The sequence below is a fragment of the Bos mutus genome, chromosome 22 (assembly GCF_027580195.1).
Source record: "Bos mutus isolate GX-2022 chromosome 22, NWIPB_WYAK_1.1, whole genome shotgun sequence".
NCBI lineage: Eukaryota > Metazoa > Chordata > Mammalia > Artiodactyla > Bovidae > Bos > Bos mutus.
This window is the reverse complement of record NC_091638.1, coordinates 50,164,370-50,191,081: the sequence shown is the minus strand read 5'-3', so window position 1 is coordinate 50,191,081 and position 26,712 is coordinate 50,164,370. Positions and strand designations below refer to the sequence as shown.

General features: G+C 48.4%; 1 protein-coding gene across 6 annotated transcripts; it reads right to left on the bottom strand.

The window, feature by feature from the left end:
- Positions 1–81: 81 nt before the first annotated feature.
- Positions 82–26,678, bottom strand: IFRD2 (interferon related developmental regulator 2). Of its 6 annotated transcripts, none has more exons than XM_070360496.1 (12): positions 26,459–26,673; positions 2,551–2,670; positions 2,384–2,468; positions 2,161–2,285; positions 1,918–2,075; positions 1,718–1,771; positions 1,447–1,622; positions 1,248–1,353; positions 793–930; positions 558–686; positions 384–479; positions 82–266 (listed from the first exon to the last, which is right to left on the bottom strand). In XM_070360496.1, exons 1-12 carry the CDS (start codon positions 26,514–26,516, stop codon positions 186–188), a joined length of 1,326 nt encoding a protein of 441 aa, XP_070216597.1. In that variant the 5' UTR covers positions 26,517–26,673; the 3' UTR covers positions 82–185. The 6 variants fall into 6 exon arrangements, with proteins under 6 accessions (XP_070216597.1, XP_014332589.1, XP_070216598.1 ...); XM_014477103.2 differs by having other exon boundaries at positions 1,718–1,768; positions 26,459–26,672; XM_070360497.1 differs by lacking the exon at positions 2,384–2,468 and having other exon boundaries at positions 1,248–1,369; positions 26,459–26,678.
- Positions 26,679–26,712: the final 34 nt, after the last annotated feature.

The following is a 26,712-nucleotide window of genomic DNA, read 5'->3' as shown; positions in this document are numbered from 1 at the left end:
CGTGGCCCTGGGACCGGGAAGAGGCTGCGTGTGGGGGCGGGGTCCCAAGTGACCTCCAGCCAGCCCAGCCCCGTATCTCTCTTTGGTTTTGTCATTAAAAAAATAAAAGCGACAAGTCCTGGCAGGGACCAGGTGTTGTACGGTCTTCTGTTAAAAACAAACAGGCGAAGACGCGGACAGCCTGCTCACAGGACGTCGGCCCGCTTGTCCCGTACGCGGCTGCGCGCCTTGGTCCTGGCTCTGAAGGCCGCCGCGTTGTACAGGTGCTGGGGGCGCGGAGAGTGACAGCGGCGTGAGCGGGGCAGGCAGCAGTCCGGCCCCTCCTCCAGCCCCCGCGAGCTCGCCAGGCCAAAGCAGTGGAGGGGGAGAGAAAGGGGGCGAACCTTCTCGAAACGGGAGATCTTGCAGGCCTTCAGGGCGGCGGCATCCAGCACCAGCACCGGACCCAGGCCGAAGATGTCCCGGAGCAGCTCGTTGTTCTGGGGGCCGAGAAAGCCGTGAGCTCGGATCCGCGTGGCACCACCCCAAGGGTGCCCCCTCCCCGTCTGCCCGCCCACCTGAAGGTGGTGGTGCATCCCAGAACCCAGCGCATCCTTGAAGGCGGCGTAGACCCGGCGCCGAGCCCAGCTGTCCACATAGAGCACCTCGAGGCCGAAGCGGATGGTCTCCTCCTCACACTCGCCGCCCTGCAGGTGAGAGGGGCCAGGACTGGGCTCGGCGGCTGTGCCCGGGGGTCGAGGGGTAGGGTGGGGGGCTGCACCCGCGCGGGGCCGTGCCCCTCTGCGCACGCACCTCAACGAAGTGCAGCACCGCCCGGAAGGTGGAACGCTGGCGCCGGCGGTCGGCCTTGGCCCGGTACTTGTTGCTGTCGGTGGCCAGAGTGCGCAGCTCGCTGCAGAGGGCTTCCGTGTCCTCGTAAACAAAGTCCTCCTGCAGCGGAGCCGGGGAAGACACGGGGGCCGGGCCTGAGCGCCGCTGGCTATGAGCCCGGTGGGGTCGCCCCAACCTTGCCTTTCCCAGAGGGAGTCGTGTTCTCCTCTGTCTGACCCCTCTTCCTTGGCCCCTGCCTGTGCCAGACACCCCAGCCAGGGGGCCCCTCAGAGCACCTGGCATCTTAATGTGGGGGCCGCGTCCCCTCTGAGGTGACCTCAGGCTGCCTTGCTCTCTGGGGCGGCCCCTGCACCCCGCCCCAGAGGGGCAGGAGGCGTCAGCAGGCACCCTCCCAAGCACGCCCCTGGCGCTCACACCTCAAGGTCCCGGGCGAGCTCAAAGAGCAAGGCGATGGTCTCGCCGGCAGCCATCCGCAGGTTCACACTCTCACTGGACAAGAGCTGGGGCAGCCGGGGCAGCTGCCTGGGGAAGGGGCAGGCTGAGCCATGTGTGTGGGTCAGGGGGCCTCTTCACCCTGGCCCTCCTGCCCCTGGGGCGGGGGCGCAGCGCCCCTACCTGTCCAGGATGGGGCCGATGTGCGTGCTGGGGCAGATGGTGAGGAGCAGCGCCCAAGCCTGCAGGGCAGCGCAGAGAAGGCCCTGCAGGCTGGTGGGGACCACCGGACTGGAGCCCCGCCCGCTGCAGGACCGGCTGAAAACACTTTCCAAGCAGGTGAGGCAGGAGACCAGGTCCTGGTGGGTGGAGGCGCACAAGGAGGCAGGGGAGGGTCTCAGGAGCAGAGCCAGGGCCTGGGGGGCTCTCCCGCCGGGGTCTCTAGGTCACTCACCTCGATGTCCGCGGCAGCCACGTAGCAGCCCAAGCCGAGAGCAGATGCGCACTGCTGGGAGGAGCGTAAAGCCTGGTCATGGTCAGAGGCAGGCCCGGGCTCCCCGCCACGGCCAGGGCTCACCCTCAGAGTAGGAGGGGGAGCCTGGAGGCAGTGGGGGATGAGGTGGAGGAGGGGTGGCCCGGGCTGAGGACACTCACGTGCAGCCGGGCAGCAAGGCTGGCCGTGCTGTCGCTGAGCACAGAGACGAGCAGCGGCTGCAGGCTGTGGAAGAACTCCTCGCCCTTGGGGCCGGGGCCCAGCTGCACGCACAGCAGGCCCAGCACGGCCGCGGCCAGGGCCTGCTCCTCGCCCTTGCCTGCAGGAAGGCCTACGGTCAGTCCAGGCAGTGAGGGCCATCACCCAGCCGGTTCAGGGCCGCCCCCTGCACCCCGGGGCCCAACCTTTCTTGAGGCACTTTTCCAAGGCGTCGGCCAGGGTGAGGCGGCGCTCCAGCAAGAAGTCGGGGAGCAGACGGGCTGCGAGGGCCAGGCGCAGGCTCTCAAGAGCACCCTGCCGGGTCTTGGCACTGGGGGACGGAGAAGGGGTTTTGTGGGCCAGCCCACCCTGGCACCTAGCGTGGGCTGAGCAGGGGCGCGGGCTGGGGCTGGCTGGAGGTCGGGGTACCTCTTGTCTGTGAGGCAGTCCACATACTCCTTCACCTTCTCCTCAAGGTCCTCCTGCTGACCCTGCTCTTCCACGGCATCCCCCCCTGCAAGGCCAGCTCGTCATGCCCCTTCCGGCCCTACCCCCGGCACCCCGTGGGGTCCCCGCTGCACCCCGTCCTCTCTCACCTAGGCCCTCCTCGGCGGCAGCACTCAGCTGGCTGGCACACTCGCTGGTGGTACTGTGGGCCTCACTGGCTGCCTCGTCCTCACTGGAGCCTGAGTCAGCCTGGGTACTGCTCCGGGCACCTGGGGAGGGCGGGACAGGGGTGCTCGGTCTGCCCTGGTGGAGGCGTGATGGCGGGGGTTACTTCGCCAGCCTCACGACCCCGCAGGACAGGATGCTGCCCTCCTCAAGGCTGGCTGATACCTGAGACCCCGAGCCAGGAAGGCTGCCTGCGGTGGGCAGGCTCCAGGCCCCACTTTGGACAACCTGGCAGGCTTGGTGGGCAGGGCCTCCTGAGGCTTGAGTGTGCTTTTAGGAGGAGACATGAGCTGGGCCAAGGCAGAAGGGGCTGCCCAGACCCCACCTTGGCCTGGAGGGGCACATCCAGGCAGATTCTGGGGTAGCTGGATCACCGGCCCAGATGATGCCCCAAAAGGCCAGGGCCTTAGATTACAGAGTCTCACAGACCCAAGATCCACACCCCTGGTGCACAGCTTAACAGGGGTAACCAGGTCAGGGGCCTTAGTTTTCAAAGCCTCACTTTCTCCGTCCACGAAAGAGGTGAAAGGCACCTATCTGGGGCCAGCAATTCAGACAGTAAGTACACCGTTGACTCGTTTCGGCTCACCCACCAGCACTGGGGGCCGAGATCCAGCTCCTAGTGGGTGTGGCTAAGTGCCCCAGGCCTCGAGCACATGCTCTCCTGAGCTCCCCTGGGCCACACCAGGCCTTTGGCCCAGAGTGGATGGACACACAGGCTCCTCTGGACCCTGGGATGTACAGAGTGCCAAGTGGCCCCTGGCTTCTGGAGCCCTTGAAAAAGGGGAACAGAGGGTGTGCGGGTCAGCAGCAGAGCTGGACACCCGTGTGTAAGGGCAACAGCTGCAGCCAGAGACCCAGACAGATGCTGGTCACCAGGCCGACCCTCCGTGGTTTGGGGGGGTGTGTGGCGGAAGGTGGAGCTGCAGAGGTCAGACCAGGACGCGGTGGGGTGGAGACAGACTGTCTTCAGGCATCCTCAGAGGAGGCTGGGCCCGCAAAAAGGGGAGGTTCGCACGGCTGTTGAGCGGTGCATCTGGGACGAATCAGGAGGTTAGGACTGACATCTGTGCGTGCCAAGTTGCTTTAGGCGCGTCTGACTCTTGTGACCCCGTGAACTGTAGCTCACAGGCTCCTCTGTCCATGGGATTCTCCAGGCAAGAAGACTGGAGTGGGTTGCCATGCCCCTCTCGAGGGGATCTTCCCGATCCAGGGATCAAACCCCTGTCTCTCATATCTCCTGCACTGGCAGATGGTTCTTTACCACTAGCGCCACCTGCCCATAAAACTGACATATACACAGTAGTGTGAGGAACATAATCAGCAAGGCCTAATGTAGAGCACAGGGACTCCTCCTCAGCACTGGGTCAGTCTGTATGTGTGTCAGAACCGATCGATGTATGTATGTATAATTAAGTCGTGTTGCTGCACACCTAAAAAACCATCACAATAAATCAAATACACACCAAAATAAAGTAAAAATTCAGCCAAAATGGAAGGAAAGAGAGAAGGGGCGGCGGGGAGAGGAGTGGAGAGGGAACGGAGGAAGAAAGGGAAGAAGGAAGAAAAAGGTGCGTGGGGACCAGCCACCCGGAGCAGCTTCCTCGCCCAGCCAGCCCTGCCTCCGGCCGAGACTCCTGTGCGCCTGGAGCGGGGCAGTCTCTCTCTAACCCCCCTCTCTCATCACTCGGTCGTTCTCTCTTCCTCCTCCTCTCTCTCCTCTCATTCCCTCTCTTCCTTCGCCTCTTTCTTTGACCCTTTCTCTTCCTTCTCTATCTTCCTTTCTCTTTCTGTTTTCCCGCTCTCTCGTTCTCCCTTTCTTGATTCCCTTTTTCTCTTCCTTCCTGTTGCCGTCTTCCCTGTCTTCTCCCTTCCTCTCTTCCTTCCCCTCTCTTTTCTGTCCCTTCTTTCTCTCTTGCTTTCCTTCTGTTTCTTTCCCTCAGATTCCCTCCCTTCTCTTTCCCTCTACCCTTTCTGTCTGTCCTTAACTCACTTCCTTCATCTGTCTCTAATTCTTTATTTCCTTCTCTACATCTCTTCCTCCCTCCCTCCCCCTCCCGCTTCTGTGTCTTCCTCTCCCCTTCCTCCTCTTTCTCCATCTTTCCTCCTCTCTTCCTTCCTCTTCCTCCTCTTCTCCCTCCCTCCCCGTCCTCCGATTCTCTTTATTTCTTTCCCTCTTTCTCTAATGCTTTTTGTTTCCTTCTGTTTCTTTCTTTCCTGCTCTTCCTTCCTTCCTCTCTCCTTCCCTCTCTGCCTTTCCATTGTCCTTCGTCTCTTTCTCTCCCTTTTCTCTCTTTCCCTTGCTTCCTCCCGTTCTTTTTGTCTTCCTTCCCCTTTCTTTCTTCCCTTCTCTTTTCTCCCCCCTTTCATTGTGCTTTGCTTTGTTCCTTTCTCTTTCTTTCCCACTATCTCTTCCTCTTTCCCTCTTCCTTCCCTCTCTCTACTCTTGTCTTTCTCTACTTCTATTTCCCCCCGTCCTTCCTGTCTTTCTGTTTTGATCTTTCACTTTCTGTCTCTCTATATCTCTCATTCTCCCTTCCTTGATGCCTTCCTTCCTCTCATCTTTTTCTCTCTCTCTCCTCTTTTTGTTCTTTGTCTTTATCATTCTCTCTCCGTCCCTTCTCTCTCTCCATTTATCACTCTGGCTCTTTCCCTCCTCTTCTTTCTCTCTACCATCTTTTTCTTTCCTCCTTCCTTCTCTACTTCTCTGTTCCCTGCTCTTTCTTCCCCTCACTTTGATTTCTTTCCCTTTACCATCTGTCTCTGTTTTTCTCTCTGTACGTAACTCTTTCACTTTATCGTTTTCTATTTCCTTCTCTCTGTCTTCTTTTCTCCTTCCCTCCCTTTCTTGATTCCTTCTTCTCTTTCCCTTTCCCGTCTCTGATTCTGTCCCTTCCTTCCTCTCTTGCCTCCTCTCTCTCACCCGCGTCTCTTTCCCTATTTATCTCCCCTCCTCTCACTTGACTCCTTCCTTCCTTGATTTCATCATTCCTCTCTGTCCCTTCCTCTTTCTCCTTTTGTTCCTCTTCCTGCCTTCCTTCCTCTTTCTGATTGTTTCTTTCACTCTTTCTCTAATGCTTTTTCCTTCCATTTCTTTCTTCCTGCTCTCTCTTCCCTTCCCTCGTCTCTCCTTCCACCTTTCCTTTGTCTCTCTTTCACTCCCTTTTTTTCTATCTTCTCTCTCCCTTCCCCTCTTTCTCTCTCTACCCCCCACCTTGGTTCCTCTCTTTTTGTCTCTATCTTCCTTCCCCTATTTCTTTCCTTCTCTCTCCCTTCCTTTTCTTCCCTTCATTCCTCTTTCTTTTGCTCTTTTCTCCTTCCTCCATCTCTCTGTCTCTAGCTTCCTCTCTCCCTCTCACTCTTTCTTCTTCCTCTACCTTCCTTCCTTGATTCCTTCCTGTTTCTATCTTTCTTCCTTTCTCTCTCTTTCTGTCCTCTCTCCGCCCCCTCTTGCTTTTTGCTTTCCTTGCTTCCTTCCCGCCTTCCTTTGACCCTCTCTATTTTCTGTCTCTCCCTTCCTCTCCTCTCTCCCTGTCACTGTTTCTTCCTTTGTCTCTCTCTCTCTCGCTCCCTTTGTTTCTTCGTCTCTCTCCCTTCCTTCCCTTGATTCTCTTTTCTCTAATTCTCTCTGCCTTGCTCTTTCCTTCCTCTCCTGTCTCACTCTCTAACTCCTTTCTGTCTCTCTTTCCTCCTCCTCAGCCCTTCTCTCCCTCTTTCAATTTCAGTCTTTATCTTTCTTCCTCTCTACCTTCCTCCCTCTTTCTGTTTGTCCCTTCCTCCCTTCCTTTCTCTCCATCGGCTTCTGTCTCCTTGTTTCTGTTTCCTTCCTCATTCTCTCCCTCCCTCTTTCTCCCTTGATTCCTCCCTTCTTCTTTCAGTCCCTGTGTGTGGGTCTCTCCTTACTCTTCCTGACCTCCTTTCTCACTCTCTCGTCTCTCTCCCTTCATTCCTTTTCTCTTTCTCTCTGCCTTCCATGTTCCTCTTCCTTCCCTCACTCTCTCCATGACTCTATTTCTCTTTCCTCCTCCGTTCTTCTCTCCTTTTCGCTCTTTAGCTCTTTCTCTTTCTTCCTTTCTCTGATTTTCTTTTGCTTTCTCTCACTTTTCATTTCTCTTGCTTCTGTTAATGCTTTCTCTCTACTCTCTCTTGTTCTCATTCCTTCTCTCCTCTCCCTTCCTTTCTGTGTCTCTTCCTCTCTATCTTACTCTCTTTCTGTCCTCTGTCTCTTAATTTCTTCCTCCCTCTTCTGATTCATTCTTCCTTCCTCTCTTTCAATCTTTCTCTAGTTCTCTTTCCCTCACTCTATCCTCTTCTCTTCTCTTTCACTTTCTATCATTTCCTTCCTGTTTCCCTCTTTCATTCTCCCTTCTCCCCATCTCTCGATTCTCTGTCACTCTCTTCTCCTTTGTTGATTTCTACCCTTCTTTCTCTAACTCGCGTTGTCTCTCTCTAGTTTGCTTCCTGTCTCTCTTCCTGACTCTCTCTCCTTCCTTCCTACTGTCTCTCTCCCTGCCTTTCTCACTTTTGCTCTCCCCACTCCTTTCTCACTACCTTTCTTTTTCTTTCGTTTCTTTCCCTTTACCCTCTTTCTCTTTCCCTAACTTTTTCTCCCCTCCTCCCTCTCCTGTCTCACCTCCTCTTTCTTCCTTTCTTGATTCCTTCCTTCGATTTCATCCTCCTCTCTTCCTTCCTTCCTCTCTCACTCTTTCTCTGGTGCCTTTTCTTTCCTTCCATTTCTCTTTCCTGTTCTTTTTCTCCCTCCCTCTCTCTCCCTTCCTTTTCTTCCCCCTCCATTTCTCTTCCCCACTATTCCTTCCTCTCTCCTCCTTCCTCCCTATCTCACTTTCTCTCTGTATCTCTTTCTCTAACTTCCTTTCTTCCTTTATCTTCCTGCGTTCCCTGATTCCTTCCTTCCTCTGTCTCTCTTTTGCTTTCTTTTTCTCTCACCCTTTCTTTCTGCTCTTCTCTCTTGCTGTCTTCCTTCTTCTCCCTCCCTCCTTCCCCTGTATTTCTTTCATTCTTCCTTTCTACCTTTCTTTGATCCTCTCTCTCTCATTCCTAGGAGTTTTCTGCCTCTTACTACCTTCCTTCCTTCTTCCTCTTTCTTCTTGTCTCATTCTGTTCCTTCCTTCCTCTCCACTCTCTCTCTCGCTTCCTTCCTGATTCTCTTTCTCTTTTTGTTTCACTGTTTCCCTCTGTCTCTTCCATGCTTTCTACCCTTTCTCTCCTTTTCTTCCTCACTCCCCATCTTTCTTCCTTCTATCCTTCTGACTCTCCTCCCCTCTCTTTCTTCCTGATTCCTTCCTTCTGTCATTTCTCTTTATTGCTCTCTTTTCCTTCCTCTCTTTCCTTCTCTCTCGCGCTCTCCCTTTGGTCCTCTTTCTCTTTCCTTTCTGTTTTCCTTTCTTTCCATGTATTTCTCTTTGTTTCTCTTTCTCTTCTCTCTACCCTTCTTTCTCTTTCTCTCTTCCTCTTGCTGTCTCAATCCCTTTTTACTTCCTTCCTCCCACTCTTTCTCTTTTTTTGTTCTCTTGCCTCCTTCATCTTCTCTCTTACTTGTCTCTCCTACCTCATTCATTCTCTCTCCCTTCCTTTGCTCCTCTCTATTACTCTATTCCTGATTCTTTTTCCTCCTTTCTCTCTCTCCTTTACCCTTTAGCTCTTTCTCTAATTTCCCTCCTTCCTCTGATTTTATGCCCTTCCTTCCCCCTTTCTCTCTCTCCTTCCCTTCCTTCCTGGCTGTGGGTCTTTTGCTCTGTCTCTCTCATCCTTCCCCTCTCTTGTTCCATTTCTCTGTCTCGTCCTCCCTTCCTCTCCATCTCTCTAGCCTCTCTCTCCTCTTTCTCTTTAACTCTAGTTCCCTCTTTCTCTCTCTTCCATCTCTTTCCCTCGCTCTCCCTTCCTTTCTCTCCTTCTCGCTCCCTCTCAACATTTACGATCCTCTTTCGCTCTCCTCTGTTGATTTCTACCCTTCTTTCTAACTCCCTTTCTGTCTCTAGCTTGCTTCCTTCCTCTCTCACTCTCACTCCCTCATCTCCAGTTCTCTTCTCTCTCACCTTTTCATTCTTCACCTCTGCTCTCTCTCCCTTCCTTCATTTCTTCATTCCTCTCTGTCTCCGTGTCTCTCTTCCTACTTATCTTTCTTTCTCCCTTGATTCCTTCCTTCTTTCAGTCTCTCTCTCTCTCCCTTACTTTCCTTCTCTTAAGTCTTTCACGCTCTTGTTTTCCCTCTGTGTCCTTCCCTGTCTTCCTTCCTCATCTCGCTTATTTTTTCTATCCTCTTTTTTCCTTCCTCTCACTCTGTCTTTCCATTATTCTATTTCTCTCTTTCCTCCTTTCCTCTTCATTAACTCTTTCTTTTTTTCCCACCTTCCTTCCCCTCTTCCCTTCCTTTCTGTTTCCCTCTTTCTCTAACTTCCTTTCTTCTGATTTTCTTTCACTCTTTCCTTCTCTCTCCCTCCCTTTCTTTGATTCCTCTCATTCTTTCTACCCTTCCTCCATTCCTCTCCATTCCTTTTGCTTTAACTCTTTCTCTCTCTCCCTTCCTTCCCCCCTTTCTCTCTCTCCTGCCTTCCTTTTTGTCTCTCCATTTCGCTCTTCCTCTATGGTCCTTCCTTCCTTCCTCTTCTTTCACTTTCTTCCCTCATCTCTTTCTCTCATTATATTTTCCTTCCTTCCCCTCTCTCTCCTTCTCTGATTTCTACCTTCTTTCTTTGTCTCTAACTCCTTTTCTCTCTCTAGCTTGCTTCCTTTCCTCCTTTCTTATGCTGTCATTCCCTCGTTTCCCCTTTTCTCTTTCCTCCCTTTTTCTCCTCTGATTCTTTATTCCTTTTTCTTCCTTCCTCTCTCTCTTCTGTATCTTCCTTGATTCCTCTGTTTCTATTTCCCTTCCTGCAATCCTTCCTTTCTTGATTCCCTCCTTCCTTCCTCTAGTCTGTTTCTCTGTCTCACCTTCTCCACCTCTCTATTGTTCTTCCTTCCTCTCTTCTCCCTTTCCTTTTCTCTCTCCTGTATTCTCTTTCTCTACCTTTCTTGCATCCTCTCTTTCTTGTTCTCCCTTCCTGATGGCTTCCTCTCACGATGTCTCTCTTGCCATTCCTTTCTTCCTCTCTCATCCTTTCGCTGTCTCTGTTCTCCTAGTTTCTTCCTCTCTCTCTCGTCTATTTCTTGCTTTCTAGGCTTGAACCCTCTAAATTCTCACCTTGTCGGCAGGTCTCCTAGTTGTGAGGTGGTTATCTTCAGACTACTTCCTTAGAGTGGACTCCGACCACTACACAGCACCTCAAGCGCCCTGTAATAACCTACCTGAGTTAAGGATCTGAAAAAGAATCCTTACAGGAATCTGTTCAGCAGAATCAAGTGGCTACAGAGCTCAAACACAACACTGTATCTCACACACAGTGCAATAAAGCTTGAAAATGAAAGGACAGAGTGCTCATTCTATTCTCCTCAGGCCTTTGCAACCCGGGCTGGTGTCACATCCTTGGAGCCTGAGGCTTCATCCCAAGGCTGCACTGGGGTGGGGCTGAAGGAGCTGAACAGGATGGGAGACGGGAAGACCCCACTTGAGTGTAGCGCCTGGCCCCGGCTGGCTGGGACCACAACTTCGGGATGCAGGCTAGCCCTTGATCAGCTAAGGCAATCTTAGTGCCTCCAAAGGATGCTGCAGCCGCTGGGCAGGGAGGGCTGTGAAAAGTTTCTGGGTACCACAGCTCCTGTTGCTCGGGATCCCAATTAAAGACTGCTTCCTTTGAGTCACCCCACCTCCAAACCACAGCATCCTTAGCACAGCACAGCACTTGTGCAGAACCTGGGGTTTGTCTGTCAGGTAGAAGCAGACAGCAGGAGCCTGAAGGGCAAGAGGGAAGCGGTGATGAGTCACAGACTCTTGACTGTTTCTTTGGGCACTTCCCACTCAAACTGACAACCCAGGAAAACAGCTTTCTCTAAGAGCCATGAAGGTTGGGCTTGCCTGATTTAACAGACTTGGGCAGGAGACGGTGCTACCTGCCTTGTGGCCACTTCTTGTAACAGGAACTTTAAAACCAGCACTTCAGAGCAGTTAAATCAATTGCCAGAACTAAATTTTACACTTTTTTTTAAACAAAAATCAACTGAAAAGATGCTCAGCATCTCTAATGATTAATAAATGCAAATTAAAGTGACAACGAAGTAACCCATCACACAAGTCATCAAAAAGTCACTACACAAAAAAACGCTAGAGAAGACACACAGAGAACCCTACAGCACTACTGGTTCAAATATAAACTGGAAATAGCCACTCTGTAGGAAAACTATAAAGGTTCTTTAAAAACCAATAAGCAATGCTACCACAAGCTCTGGGAATCCCAGTCCTGGGCCTACCCAGAGAACACCATCCTTGAAAAGACACGTGAAACCCAACCATCCTTGTGCCATAACCCAAAACAGAAGACCAACCAAAACCATGGAAATGTCAGACCACAGATAAAAGGAAAAAAAGGCTGCAACAACCACTCCATGGACTGGTGCTCAGCCAGTAAACAGAATGAAATCATGCCATCTCTGGGCACTTGGACCCAGCAAGACATGATTACACCTAATAGACAAAGTCAAAGAAAAACATTGCTTATAACGCTTAGAAGTGCTATCTAAACACTGATACAACTGAGGTACTAAAAAGTAAAACAGATGAGATACTAAAAAGGAACCTAGATTTACCAAAGGTAAAAGTTAGAGAGGGGAATAGGACGTTGAGATTGTGGTTTTCTGTCAAATACACACCCCATACATATAAATATATATATATATTTAACAAGCAAGGACAAAGGAGACAGCACAGGCACTCAACACTCTGTGATAATCCACATGGGTAAAGCACCCGAGAAAGAACAGTTAAGTGTATCTGTAACTGAATCAGGTTGCTGCAGAAATAAAAAAGAACACTGTATATCACCTATAATGCAATACAATATGGAGATGATATTAAAAAAAAATAGAGTGGGGCCTCCCTATTCTATTGCACGAGGCCAGTGTCACCTGGGCAGGGTCAGAATAGTGAAGCCTGAACTGGCGTGGGTCCCAGGGTGGCCTGGGGTGAATCTGAGAGAGCTAAGGGTTTGTGCCTCCAAATAAGTGCCGCCTTGCACCTGTACTTCCTGCTACCCTCTACCTGGGACCACAACCTGATTATGCAAGCTGACCCTCTAAGAGATAAGGCTAGCCTAGTACACCTGAAGCGATGCTGGAGCTACTGGGTAGTAAGAGCTCTCAAAAGTCTCGGTCTCCACTGCTCCTGGTCCTGGGGAACCCACTTAGCGCAGGCTTCCTTTTGGTTGCCCCACCTAAAACCACAGAACTCTCAATAAACCTCATGAAGGGCTTGAAATTTGTCTCCAGGGTGGGAGGAGAGGGAGGACCCTGAACGGCAAGAAGGAAGAGGTATTGAATCACAAGCTAATGGCTATTTCTCATGGCAAGTTCCATTCTAAGGGACCACCCAGGAAACAGCTTTCGCTCATAAAGGATCAGATTGCCCGAAACCCAGGGGAGAGGAAGGGGAAGGGCTGCCACCTTGTGGCCACAACTAGTAACAGCATCTTTCAAAAGGAGTTTCAGGGCACTTAGGTTTGTAGAGCTGTGAATAGCACCTGCCCTCAAGCAATATCCTCTGGTAGGTCAAGAAAATCGCCTTGAAAACTGGGCTCACTCTCAGGAGACCACCTGCAAGAGCTAAATTTTACTACATTCTTTCTTTACACACACACCAAAGTCTAATGGTCAGGTGTTCAGCATCTTCAGTGATTAGAAAAATGCAAATCTAAATGACAAATCGGTAAACCCTAACACCAGTTATCAAAAGGGCTACACACAAAAAATTTGAGAGAGGCTGGGCACAAAAGGGAACACTACTACACGGTTAGTGCAAATATAAACTGACCACGGCCACTCTGGAGAACACTACGGAAGTCCTTTCCACAATGAAACAGCGCTACCACGAGCTCTGGAGCTCGCACCCCAGGGAGTATACTTGGAGAAAACCATCCTTTGAAAAGACACTTGCATTCAAATGGTATTTGCTCCAATATCCAAAACAGCACAGCCATTGAAACCACTGGGAAGTACATTCATTAATTAGCGAAAGAAAAAGACATGCACCAAACATACCATGAACGAGGAGTCAGCAGGAAAACAGGATGAAGCCATCATTTGTGGCTGAGACCCATCAGGAGAGGACTGCGCCCAGTACTCCAAGTCAGACAGGGAAAAACACGTACCATTCATATCACAAACGGGGACAGAACACTGAACACCCCAACTAGTGTACTAACAATACAGAAGGGAGACCAAAAAAGGAACTTAATTTACTAAAGGGACTAGATGGGGAGTGGAGGAAAAAAATGGGGATGGTGGGATTGACAGGAAAGCACAAATCAATAGTGTGTGTGTATGTGTGTGTGTGTATACATATACACACACAAAAACCAAAATCACCAAGGATGTATGAAATCCCACAAGAGACTCTGCTCAGCACACTGTAATATCCTCTGTGGTAAATGAGCGGAGAAAATATAGGTACAATTATACATTTAACTAAATCAGGTTGATGTAGAACAGCAGAAGAACACTGTGGATCAACTATATTACAATACAAAATGGAAATTACAGAAAACAAATCTGGACTGCCTACTCTGTTCCAGGAGGTCCGGGCCACTTGCGCTGATGTCACACCCACGAGGCCTGAACAGGCCTCGGTCCCAAGCTGGCCTGGGTAAACCTGAGAGAGCGCAAGAGCCTGTGCAGGCAAACGAGCCCCCCTAACACCTGTACTTCCGACAGCCCTGTGGATGGGACCACAGCCTTGTAAGGCGGGCTGGCCCTCTATCAGCTAAGGCTAGCCTGGTGCACCGGAAGGATGCTGCAGTCACTAAATAGTAAGACCTTTGAGAAGTCTCCTGGTGTCCATGGCTCCTGCTCCTGGGGAACCACTTAAACACTGATTCCTTTGGGTCGCCCCACCTCCAAACAACAGCACCCTCAGCTCAACACTACTGCACGGCTTGAGATGTGTCTCCCGGTAGGGATGGGGAGAGCAGAGCCTGAAGGGCAACAGGGAAGAGGGAATGAATCACAAACCGTCGGGCACCTTCCACTCAAATGGGACCACCCAGGAAAACGGCTTTCTCTAACGTGATGAAAGCTCAGTTCAGTTCAGTCACTCAGTCCAACTGAGTGAAACTCAGAGAAAAACACGTATCATTGATATCCCTTAGAGGTGGAATTGAAACACTGACACAACAGAACTAGTGTACTAATGATACAGAAGGAGGACTAAAAAAATTCTTAAATTTACCATAGGAACAATTGGGGTGGGGAGAAGAATAAATGAGAATGCTGGGAGTGACAGAAAATGACAAGTCAATACATCAGTTCAGCTCAGTCGCTCAGTTCAGTGTCTGACTCTTTGAGACTCCATGGACTGCAGCACACCAGGCCTCCCTGTCCATCACCAACTTCCAGAGCTTACTCAAACTCATGTCGATTGAGATGGTGATGCCATCTCATTTTCCGTCGTTCCCTTCTCCTCCCTTCTTCAATCTTTCCCAACATCAGGGTCTTTTCCAATGAGTCAGTTCTTTGCATCAGGTGGCCAAAGTATTGCAGTTTCAGCTTGAACAGCCGTCTAGTACGTCAAGGCTGTATATCGTCACCCTGCTTATTTAACTTCTATGCAGAGTACATCATGAGAAACGCTGGGCCGGAAGAAGCACAAGCTGGAATCAAGATTGCCGGGAGAAATATCAATAACCTCAGATATGCACATGACACCACCCTTATGGCAGAAAGTGAAGAGGAACTAAAAAGCCTCTTGATGAAAGTGAAAGAAGAGAGTGAAAAAGTTGGCTTAAAGCGCAACATTCAGAAAACTAAGATCATGGCATCTGATCCCATCACTTCATGGCGAATAGATGGGGAGACAGTGGAGACAATGGCAGACTTACTGTATAGCACAGAGAACTATGCTCAGTGTTATGTGCCAGCCTGGATGCGAGGGGATCTGGGGGAGAATGGATACATTTATGCCTGAGTCCCTTCACTGTTCACCTGAAACTACCACAACCTTGTTAATCGGCTATAAGCGAAAGCGAAAGTCCAAGTCGCTCAGTTGTGTCCAACTCTTTGCGACTCCATGGCCTACACAGTCCATGAAATTCTCTAGGCCAGATTACTGGAGTGTAGCCTATCCCTTCTCCAGCGGATCTTCCTGACCTAGGAATCGAACTAAGGTATCCTGCATTGCAGGCAGATTCTTTACCAGCTGAGCTACCAGGGAAGCCCCATTAATTGGCTATTTCCCAATACAAAATTTTTTTGGTATTTTTTTTTAACAAATTTTTAATTAAAAAAAAAAAAAAAAAAAACCACATGAAAACTTGCTGAGCACCACTATTTGAGATATGCAAAAGGACCACGATGTATCACCTCCCACCAGGGAATGTGGCCATCCTCCAAAAGCCTCCAAACAGTAAATATTGAACACGGCATGAAAATAAGAGAACTGCCTCCACCGTCAGGAGGAGCACAGCCAACATGGAGAGCAGCAGGAAAATTCCTGAAAATACAACAAAACAGACCAATCACAGAATTCCAACATGCCCCTCCCAGGCATTCCTCTGTCCTCAGAAATCATAATTCCTAAACACACATGCACCACAACATTCATTACCACTCTATTTGCAGCAGCAAGAACACAGAAGCCTGCTCACCATCCATCAACAGGTGAATGAAGAAACAAACATGGTGTCCACACAGACAATGCAACAGTCCTCGGGCGTAAAAAAGAATGAAATAATGCCACTGGCAACAACACAGCTGGAGGTAGAGGTGATCATACCAACAAGTGTAATGGAGACAAGGAACAAAAACGTCTTACGATATCTCCTATAGGCGGACACTAAAAAATGGACACAAATGAACTAATTTAAAAACAGAGAAACAGACTCAAGGACTTGGCAAACAAATACACGTTTACCAAAAGAATCAGGTGGGGTAGGGGAGAGAAATTTGGAGGTTAAGATAAACATAAACACAAAACATATACCCAAAATGTGATCAACAGTGCCTTACTGTGGAGCCCAGGAACTCCTACGGGAAAATAATCCAAGAAAGAACAGGTATACGTGTATGTAGAACTGAATCACAGTATACCTGAGACCGCACACCGAAAAACAAACACAGCTTAGGTTCACCTAAAACAAGCACGTCGTTGCAAATCAACTGTACTCCAACATAAAATAAAACCCCAATTAAAAAAAGAAACAGAAATGCCTACTATATTCCCTTCAGCCCAGGGGGGCCTAGGCTGGTGTTAACTCCCTGGGCGCCAGAGCAGTCCTGGGGCTGAGGGAACCAGGGAGCACGTGCCTGCACAAGAACCCCCCTTGGATTTGCGGTGTCTGATCCCCTCTGAATGGGATCACGCTGTCCACATCCAGGGGGGCCCTCCAGCAGCAAAACCCAAAGTAGGCAACCGAAGGGTGGGGCACCCTCTGGACTGCAAGAGCTATGAACAGTCACCTTGTGTGCAGGTCTCCTGGTGGTGGGGTGCCCACCTCCAGCCTACTTCCTTCGAGTCGACCCTGTCCTCTCTGGCTGCACCCTGGGCGCTGCCGTGTTACGAGAGTTGGTTATTTGTCTGGGGGTGTGAAGACTAAGGGGGAACAAGAAAGGAGCCACAAGCCCTTGGTTGTTTGATCTGGCACATTCCACTCTCAGTTATAAGCCAAGAACAGGACTCTTTGCTAAGGCTCTGGCGGCCAGAAAACCCAGTGTTGGGCACAAAAAAATCTTTCCGCCTTGTGGCCATTTCTCAGAACTACAGCTTTAAAACCCTTGCTTCTGGACACTAGGGGCTTACCTGATAGCTCAGTTGGTAAAGAATCCGCCTGCAATGCAGGAGACCTCGGTTCGATTCCTGCGTCAGGAAGATCCACTGGAGAAGGGATAGGCTACCCACTCCAGTATTCTTGGGCTTCCCTGATGGCTCAACTGGTAAAGAATCTGCCCACAATGTCGGAGACCTGGGTTCACTCCCTGGATTGGGAAGATCCCCTGGAAAAGGGAAATACTGGAGAATACTGTAGGCTACGCACTCCAGTATTCTGGCCTGGAGAATTCCATGGACTATATAGTCCATGGGGTCGCAAAGAGTCGGACACGACTGAGTGCCTTTCACTGTCTGACACTTAATAATCACAAGGGCTGGGGCACTGTAAGTGGCACTTGCCCATAAGAAATATCCCTGTGGAGGTAATCAGAAAAGAATTCAGAGGAGTGGACTTTCATGAAGTCAATTTCAAGACGAATATTTCACTCTCACTGTTAAAAAAAAAAAAAAAAAAGCACGTGAAAACTTGCTCAGCATAGCTTATTAGTAGAGAAATGCAAACCAAAAGGGCCACAAGGTAAGCCTCCCAGCAGGCAGAATGGCCATCCTCCAGAAGTCTACGAACAGGAAGTGCTGTGTAGAGAAAGGGGACCCTCCTACACTGTTGGGGGGAATGCACAGGGGCACAGCCAATTGGGAAAAGAGGTGGGAGATTCCTGAAAAAATGAAAAATATACCGACCGTAGGATTTGGAAATGCTTTTCCCAGCGGATATCCTCAGAAAACCATAATTCCTGAACATATATGCACCCCAACATTCATTGCGGCACTATTTACAACAGCCAGGACACAGAAGTCTCCAAAATGTCTCTTGATAGATGAATAAAGAAGATATGGTACATATATACAATGGTATATCAGGCAAAAAAATAAGAATGAAATAATGCAGTTTTCAGCAACAAGGACCTAGAGATGATTACAGCAATTCAAGAAAATCAGTAGAGATCCAAAAACATCCTATGATATTGCTTATATGCAGAATCTAAAAATGGATACAAATGAACTAATTTACAAGACAGAAACAGTCCCACAGACTTAGAAAAGAAATTTATGGGAAATTCCCCTGCAGTATAGGGTCAGGACTCAGGTTTCACTGCCAAGGTCTTAGATTGGATCCCTGGTCATGGAACTGAGATGCCAGAACCTGCAGGCCATAGTCAAAAAAAAAAAATATATAAAAGAAAATAAATTTATGATTACTAAAGGGAGGGATGGGAGGGAAGGATAAATTTGCAGGTTGGGATGAACATATATACACCAATATATGTAAAACAGATTATCAACAAGGATGTGATGGACAGCACAGGTAACTCTATAGTCAACAGTCTTTCAAAACCTATATGGGAAAAAACTCAAATAAGAATATATATATTCAGTGGATCACTGAAAAAAATCAACAAGGAATTGAAAAACATACCTAGAGAGAAATGCTTTTGAACTGTGGTCTTGGAGAAGACTCTTGAGAGTCCCTTGGACTGTAAGATCAAACCAGTCCATCCTAAAGGAAATCAGTCCTGAATATTCACTGGAAGGACTGATGCTGAAGCTGAAGCTCCAATACTTTGGCTACCTGATGCAAAGAACCTACTCATTTGAAAAGAACCTACTCATTTGAAAAGACCCTGATGCTGGGAAAGACTGAAGGCAGGAGGAGAGGGGGACGACAGAGGATGAGATGGTTGGATGACATCACTGACTCAATGGACATGAGTTTGAGCAAGCTCCAGGAGATGGTGAAGGACAGGGAGGCCTGGCGTGCTGCAGTCCATGGGGTAGAAAAGAGATGGACGCAACTGAACTGAACTAAGAGAGAAATGGCAAAGAAAACACCAGATCCAAGACCTATGGGATGCCACAAAAGCAGTTCCAAAAGGCAAATTTACAGGGATGCAATGTTACCTCAGGAAACAAGACAAAATATCAAAGAAGGAAGGTAACCTTATACCTAAAGCAACCAGAGAAGAAAGACAAAATCCAAAGTTAGTAAAAGAAATTATAAACATAAGAACAGGAATGAATGAAATAGAGACAAAGAAAATCATAAAAAAGATCAATGAAAGTAAAAGCTTGTTCTTTGAAAAGATACACAGTATTGATAAACCTTTAGCTGGACTCATCAAGAAAAAAAAAGAGAGTGGGCTCAAATCAATAAAATTAGTGGGCTTCCCTGGTGGCTCAGTGGTAAAGAATCCACCTGCCAATGCAGGAGACACAGGTTCGATCCCTGCTCCGGAAAGATCCCACGTGTGGTGGAGCAACTGAGTCCGTGTGCCACAAGTACTGAGTCTGTGCTCTAGAGCAGGCGACCTCCAGCTACTGAGCTCTCGCACCACAGATACTGAAGCCAGCACGCCCTAGAGCCAGTGCTCAGCAACGAGAGAAGCCACTGCAGTGAGAAGCCTGTGCACTGCAGACAGAGACAAGCCCATGCAGCACAGCCAATAAATAAATAACAATAAAAAATTAAATCAGAGATGAAAAAGAAGTTAGAATGGACACCACAGAGATATCAATACAAAGGGTCGTAAGAGACTACTACAAACAACTTTATGCCAATAAAATGGACAACCTAAAAGAAACAGACAAATTCTGGGCGTTCCCTGGCAGTCTAGTGGCTACGACTCCGCGCTTCCACTGCCAGGGGCCCAAGTTCAATCCCTGGTCAGGGAATTAAGATCCTGCAAGTCACAGGGTGCAACCCTAAATAAACAAACACTTTAAAAAGTTTTAATTTAAAAAGAGAAATGTACGAAGTCTTAGAAATGTATACCTTTCAAGACTGAACCAGGAAGAAACAGAAATATGAACAGACCAATCACAAGTAATGAAAGTGACACTGAGATGAGAAAACTTCCAACAGACAAAAGTGCAGGACCAGGCGGCTCCACAGGTGACTTTTACCAGACATGTAGAGAAGAGTTAACACTCGTATTTCTGAAAATATCCCCCCAGATTCCAGATGAAGGAACACTCCCGAACTCATTCTACAAGGCCACCATCACCCTAATACCAAAACAGACACATACAAATACAGGTCAATACCACTGATGAACACAGATGCAAAAATCCTCAACAAAATACTAGCAGACTGAAACCAACAATACATTAAAAGGCTCATGCACCAGGATCAAGTGGGATTTATCCTAGGGATGCAAAGATTCTTCAATATATTCAAATCAATCAGTGTGATACACCACACTAACAAACTGAAGAATAAAAACCATATAATCATCTCAATTGATGAAGGAAAAGCTTTTGACAAAATTCAATTTCCATTTATGATAAAAACTCTCCAGAAAGTGGGCACAGAGGGACCTTACTTCAACATAATAAAGGCCATACATGACAAACCCATAGCTAGCATCATTCTCAATGGTGAAAAGCTGAAAACATTTCCTCTAAGATTAGAAAGAAGGATGTTTACTCTTGCCACTTTTATTCAACATAGTTTTCAAAGTCCTAATATGACAGTCAGAGAAAAGAAAGAAAGAAAAGGAATCCAAATTGGAAAGGAAGAAAAGCTGTCACTGTCGGCAGATGACGTGATACCGTACACAGAACATCCTAAAGATGCAATCGGAAAACTACTAGAGCTCACCAATGAACGTGGCAAATTTGTGGGATGCAAAATTAATATAGAAATCACTTGAATTCCTATACACTAACAACAAGAAATCAGAAGAGAAATCAAGGAAAACAGGGAACTTCCCTGCCTTCAGTGGCTAGGACTCCACACTCCCAATGCAGGGGGCCTGGGTTCAATCCCTGTTCAGGGAACTAGATTCCACATGCTGCAATGAAAAGATTCTGCTTGCCACAACAGAGATCGAAGATCTCATGTGCCAAAACTAAGACCTGGTGCAGCCAAATAGATATTTTTTAAAAGAAAGAAATCAAGGAAATAATCCCCATTTACCATCACATCAAAAAGAGTAAAACACCTAGGAATAAGCCTACCTAAGGAGATAAAAAATTATACTCTGAAAATACTGATGAAAGAATTGTGGATGACACAAACAGATGGAAAGATACACCATGCTCTTGGACTGGAAGCATCAGTATCGTCAAAACATGACTCCACTACCCAATGCAGTCTACGGATTCAGTGCAATCCCTATCAAATTACCAATGGCATTTCTTACAAAACTAGAACTACCACCGCAACAAATGTTTAGATTTGTACAGATACACAGAAGACCTGAAATAGCCAAGCAATCCTGAGAAGAAAAACAGCTGGAGGAATCAGGCACCCTGCCTTCAGACTAAACCACAGCTATAGGAATCAAAACAGCAGGGTACTGGCACAAAACCAGAAATACAGATCAGTGGACCCAGAAATAAACCCATGTGCCTACGGTCGAGTAATCTATGACAAAGGAAGCAAGAATATACAATGGAGAAAAGGCAGTCTCTTCAGTAAGTGGTGTGCTGGGAAAAGTGGACGGTTACAGTGTAGAAGAATGAAATGAGAACATCCTCTAACACCATAGAGGCTTCTCTGGTGGCTCAGCTGGTAAAGAATCTGCCTGCAATGCAGGAGACCTGGGTTTGATCCCTGGGTTGGGAAGATCCCTTGGAGAAGGGAATGGTTACCCACTCCAGTATTCTGGCCTGGAGAACTCCACGGACTGTATATCCATGGGGTTGCAGAGTCGGACATGACTTTCACTCACTAACACCATACACAAAAATAAACTCAAAATGGATTAAAGACCTAAATTTAAGGCCAGACTCTATAAAACTCCCAGAGGAAAAGAGAGGGCAAACACTCCTTAACGTAAATCACAGCAGTGTCTTTTTTGATCCACCTCCTAGAATAATGAAAATTTTAAAAATTAAGAAATGAGACCTAAATAAACTTCAAGCCTTCTGCACAGCAAAGGAAACCATAAACAAAACAAGAAGACAACCCACAGAATAGGAGGAAATATTTGCAAACAAAGTGACCGAGAAGGGATTAATCTCCACAATATACAAACACCTCATACAGTTTTATGTTAAAAAAAAAAAAAAAATCAGAATATCTAAATAGACATTTCTCTAAAGAAGACATACTAATGACTAAAAAGCACACGAAAAGATGCTCAACATCACTAATTTTTAGACAAATGTAAATGACAACTACAACAATGTACCACCTCACACCAGTCAGAAGGCCCATCATGAAAAAGTCTACAGACAGAGACTCCCTTGGTGGCCAAGCAGTTAGGACTCTGCACTTCCAATGAAGGGAATGTGAATTCAATCCCTGATCGGGGAACTAGATCCCAAATGCCACAGCTAAGAGTTTGCATGCTGCAACTAAAGATTCCAGGTGTCGCAACTAAGACCAGGCAGAGCCAGATAAATAAATAAAAAGTATATGAATATGGCTCCCTCCCTCCTCCAGGCACAGGCCCTTCAGGCTATGCATCTCATAGCCCAGTCCACCCCAGACATCAGCACAGGATTCGAAACGCAACTCCCAGTCCTCAGACCCCTAGAAGTGACTTGCTCCAGCCGGTTTATTCAGTTTTCAATCATAGGAATATAAACTGAGAGACAAAAGGCACCCAAAGAAATATACAAAAGACCCAAATGCTGGCAGTGGCTCTGTCCATTGAAAAACCACTGAAGGTGAGGCTGGCTTTTCCAGGTCAAACTGGCCGTGGTAAACTGTAAGGCTCATGGGCACCCAGACAAAACCAGTGTACCCTAGGGGGACAAAGGGGGCACTGCAGGAAAGAAGGTGCTCGATCCACTTTGAGAACAATCAGAGCTTTGCAGAGGGAAAGCCCCAGATGCCAGAAGGGGACAGAGACCCATAAGCTTTTGATGGTTTTATAATCAAAAGACTGAGGGAGCCCAATACCAAAAGTGGCTATAGATAGAGATACCACCTACATAATAGTGGTGAGCCTCAAGCTTCAGGTGGTCATTGATGTGGTGAGCCACTTGATAAAATCTCTCATAAGCACCAGGGCAACCCTCTCAGTCTTAACCTAGACTGAAAGCCTTAACAATCATAAGAAATATGTAGTGGGAGTGTCAGTAGACACGGGTACACTTTCCTGCAACCCCTTTTGTGCAACATCAGTGGCCAGTCATTTCTACATTCCCTTGTTTGTGCCTGATTGTCCTCTCCCTTTAATAGATTGGACTTATTAACTAAATTAGGGGCCACTCTGTCACCCTGCTTATTTAACTTATATGCAGAGTACATCATGAGAAATGCTGGGCCGGAAGAAGCACAAGCTGGAATCAAGATTGCTGGGAGAAATATCAATAACCTCAGATATGCACATGACACCACCCTTATGGCAGAAAGTGAAGAGGAACTCAAAAGCCTCTTGATGAAAGTGAAAGAGGAGAGTGAAAAAGTTGGCTTAAAGCTCAACATTCAGAAAACGAACATCATGGCATCTGGTCCCATCACTTCATGGGAAATAGATGGGGGAACAGTGGAAACAGTGTCAGACTTTATTTTTTTGGGCTCCAAAATCACTGCAGATGGTGACTGCAGCCATGAAATTAAAAGACACTTACTCCTTGGAAGGAAAATTATGACCAACCTAGATAGCATATTCAAAAGCAGAGACATTACTTTGCCAACAAAGGTCTGTCTAGTCAAGGCTATGGTTTTTCCAGTGGTCATGTATGGATGTGAAAGTTGGACTGTGAAGAAAGCTGAGCGCTGAAGAATTGATGCTTTTGAACTGTGGTGTTGGAGAAGACCCTTGAGGGTCCCTTGTACTGCAAGGAGATCCAACCAGTCCATTCTAAAGGAGATCAGTTCTGGGTATTCTTTGGAAGGAACGATGGTAAAGCTGAAACTCCAGTACTTTGGCCACCTCATGCGAAGAGTTGACTCATTGGAAAAGACTCTGATGCTGGGAGGGATAGGGGGCAGGAGGAGAAGGGGACGACAGAGGATGAGATGGCTGGATGGCATCACCGACTCGATGGACATAAGTCTAAGTAAACTCCGGGAGTTGGTGATGGACAGGGAGGCCTGGTGTGCTGCGATTCATGGGTCGCAAAGAGTTGGACACAGCTGAGGGACTGAAGTGAACTGAACTGTTTCTTGAAGGACAAGGAAGCCACTCTTATAACTAAATGATGTGAACAAAAAACTTGTTTAAAATAACAAGACTAAATCTATAATTAAAAGACTCTGAAGTATAAAACCTGAACTATAAAATAGTAAGGTTCCGGGCCTAGCCAAAAGCAAACAAGTGAGGCTTCAAGTAACCCTCTCTAGATATGGAAACTGTTTGGAAAATATGGTTTGGGTCTCCAAAACTGTGGCTGCAATCTCTTTTAATAACTCTTTTAATGGCAATTGCTTTAATTCTTTTCATTTGTATCTTCTATAAACTCATTCTCTGATGTTTAACACCCACAAGGGCTAAGAGAATAGTACTCAGTCAGTAAAGAGTCTGCCTGCAATGCGGGAGACCCTGGTTCAATCACTGGCTCGGGAAGATCCCCGGGAGTAGGAAATGGCAACCCGCTCCAGTATTCTGGAGAATTCCATGGACAGAGGAGCCTGGTGGGCTACAGTCCATGGGTTCACAAGTCGGAAATGACTGAGTGACTAACACACACACAACCAGAGTCAGCATTACAGTTCTCCCAAAAGTGAAGGAAGACTCAGTCAGGGCTTACACTTTTTCCCCAGGGAGGCCTACATCCTATCTCAGCAGAAAGCAGTTAATGATAAGTTTGTTGGCCCTTAACCCCCTTTAAGCATAAAGGATAAATACCTGGAGGCAGGGCATGATAGGGGCAGAGCCAACAAAGGTCCGTCTAGTCAAGGCTATGGTTTTGCCAGTGGTCATGTATGGATGTGAGAGTTGGACTGTGAAGAAAGCTGAGCACCGAAGAATTGATGCTTTTGAACTGTGGTGCTGGAGAAGACTCTTGGGAGTCCCTTGGACTGCAAGGAGATCCAACCAATTCATTCTAAAGGAGATCAGTCCTGGGTGTTCTTTGGAAGGAGTGATGCTAAAGCTGAAACTCCAATACTTTGGCCACCTCATGTAAAGAGTTGACTCACTGGAAAAGACCCTGATGCTGGGAGGGATTGGGGGCAGGAGGAGAAGGGGACAACAGAGGATGAGATGGCTGGATTGCATCACCGACTCAATGGACATGCGTTTGGGTGAACTCCGGGAGTTGGTGATGGACAGGGAGGCCTGGCGTGCTGCAATTCATAGGGTTGCAAAGAGTTGGACACGACTAAGCCACTGAACTGAACTGAGAAAGACAAAGTAGGTGATTAAACACTTAATCCCACTAAGGGAGCGTAAGAAAAAACTATGGGAGACTGCTTTAAGTTAATCATCATTCAAGAAGGCACCTTTAAAAAAAAGAAAAAGAGCAGGTTTGCTTAATCATAAAATCATGAAACAGAAGCAGGAGGCATGCCCCCAAACAACCATTGGTTTAATGGTAGAAGGAGACCTACATCCAGCCCAGTGATTCCTAGGACATGCTCCCCTGAGTGCACTAAAAGAAACAATTTAAGGAAAGAGAGACATTATGCTAAAACCTGAAATGACTTATCATATTTCAGTATATGGTTACTGCCTTTTTGCTCATTCCCATTGTGCCAACTCCAGTACTTTGGCCACCTCATGCGAAGAGTTGACTCATTGGAAAAGACTCTGATGCTGGGAGGGATTGGGGGCAGGAGGAAAAGGGGACGACAGGATGAGATGGCTGGATGGCATCACCGGCTCGATGGACTTGAGTTTGAGTGAACGACGGGAGTTGGTGATGGACAGGGAGGCCTGGCGTGCTGCAACTCATGGGGTAGCAAAGAGTCGGACACGACTGAACTGAACTGAACTGATTGCACCATGACAGTCCTGATTTGACCTTGTAGGAGCAAGAAAACTCCCCTACCCCATGTGCAGAAGAAACTGATGATGGAAGCGTGACATCTCAAGAATGAGGAAGAAGGTAGTCTTCTTGCTGTCCCCACTCTTCCTTTGATTATAAAACTATACCCACCACGTTCTTGGGGCAGCACCTTCTCACCCACCCACTTGAAGGCCTCTCAAGGGCGCTTTTCTAAAAAGTCACTTTCTATTTATCACTTTCACTTCTTGCTGAATTCTCTGTGCTCTGAGACATAAAGAACCAGAGCTCCTCAGAGCCTTACCCCCGCCTCCGCACCCACCCCCACCCCCGCGACCCGCTTTTCTGCGGTTTCATCACTAAACTGGCTTTATAGCTCCCAGGCAAGTGAATCCAAGTGTGGTTCGGTAACACCCTCACCCAAGCCCCATTAAAATGGTGGCCAGGTGTCAGCCATGCCTAAAAGGCACCCCATCTCTGCTGGGTAAACATAAACTTGTTTACTGTACCAGGACATATGCCGCACCTCCTGGTCGACCTGATAAGCGACTCTCAGGACTGCCTCGGGCCCCAGGGCGCTCATCTGCCTTCTAGAGCCGGGCAGTCAAGGCCCCAAATTTTGCAGTTTCCCCATCACCCTATCTCTCAGTACTCCAGGATAAGCCAGGTCTCCCACCAATTTCCTAGTCCAGTTCGGCAAAGGATCAGGGTTTGGAGAGCGGACGGGCTTCCAGCTCCGTCTGGCCAGTTTGTCCATATCACAGCGCACAGCTTGGGTAGAGAGGCAATGAGAAACCAACCAAGGCCGGCAGGTGCGGACCAGGTGCGAGCCGGAGCGAGGGGGCACGCAGGCAGCACGCTCAAGTTAGGCGCACACGTGGCCGCTGACTTCTGGGGCACGTGCCCGTCACGGGGGGAGTTTGCAGGTGGCGGCACCAGACTGGGCAAGGCATGATCTATACCCGAGAACTCTAAGGGTCACTGACGGGAACCCACTCAGGACCCTAGTTTGACGTTCCTCAGTTTCCCCGTGCCCCGCCACCCACCCCACCCCAACTTACCTCCTCCGCGGCGCTGGCCGCCTCTGCGGGGCGCGCTGCCTTTTCGGGCGCGGGGCATGCCGCAAATCGGGCACGACAGGGCGGGGGGTCAGGGACCCGGCGGCGGGGGGTTCCAGGCCAGCGAGTCGCCGGCCGGTGCGCTGAGTTGAGACCTAGGCAGACGACGGGAGCCACACGCTGCGCGCGCCACCATCTTCGCGAGGCGCCCCGCCCTGCCAGATGGGTCGAAGCGCCCCGCCCCGCTAAATGGGTGG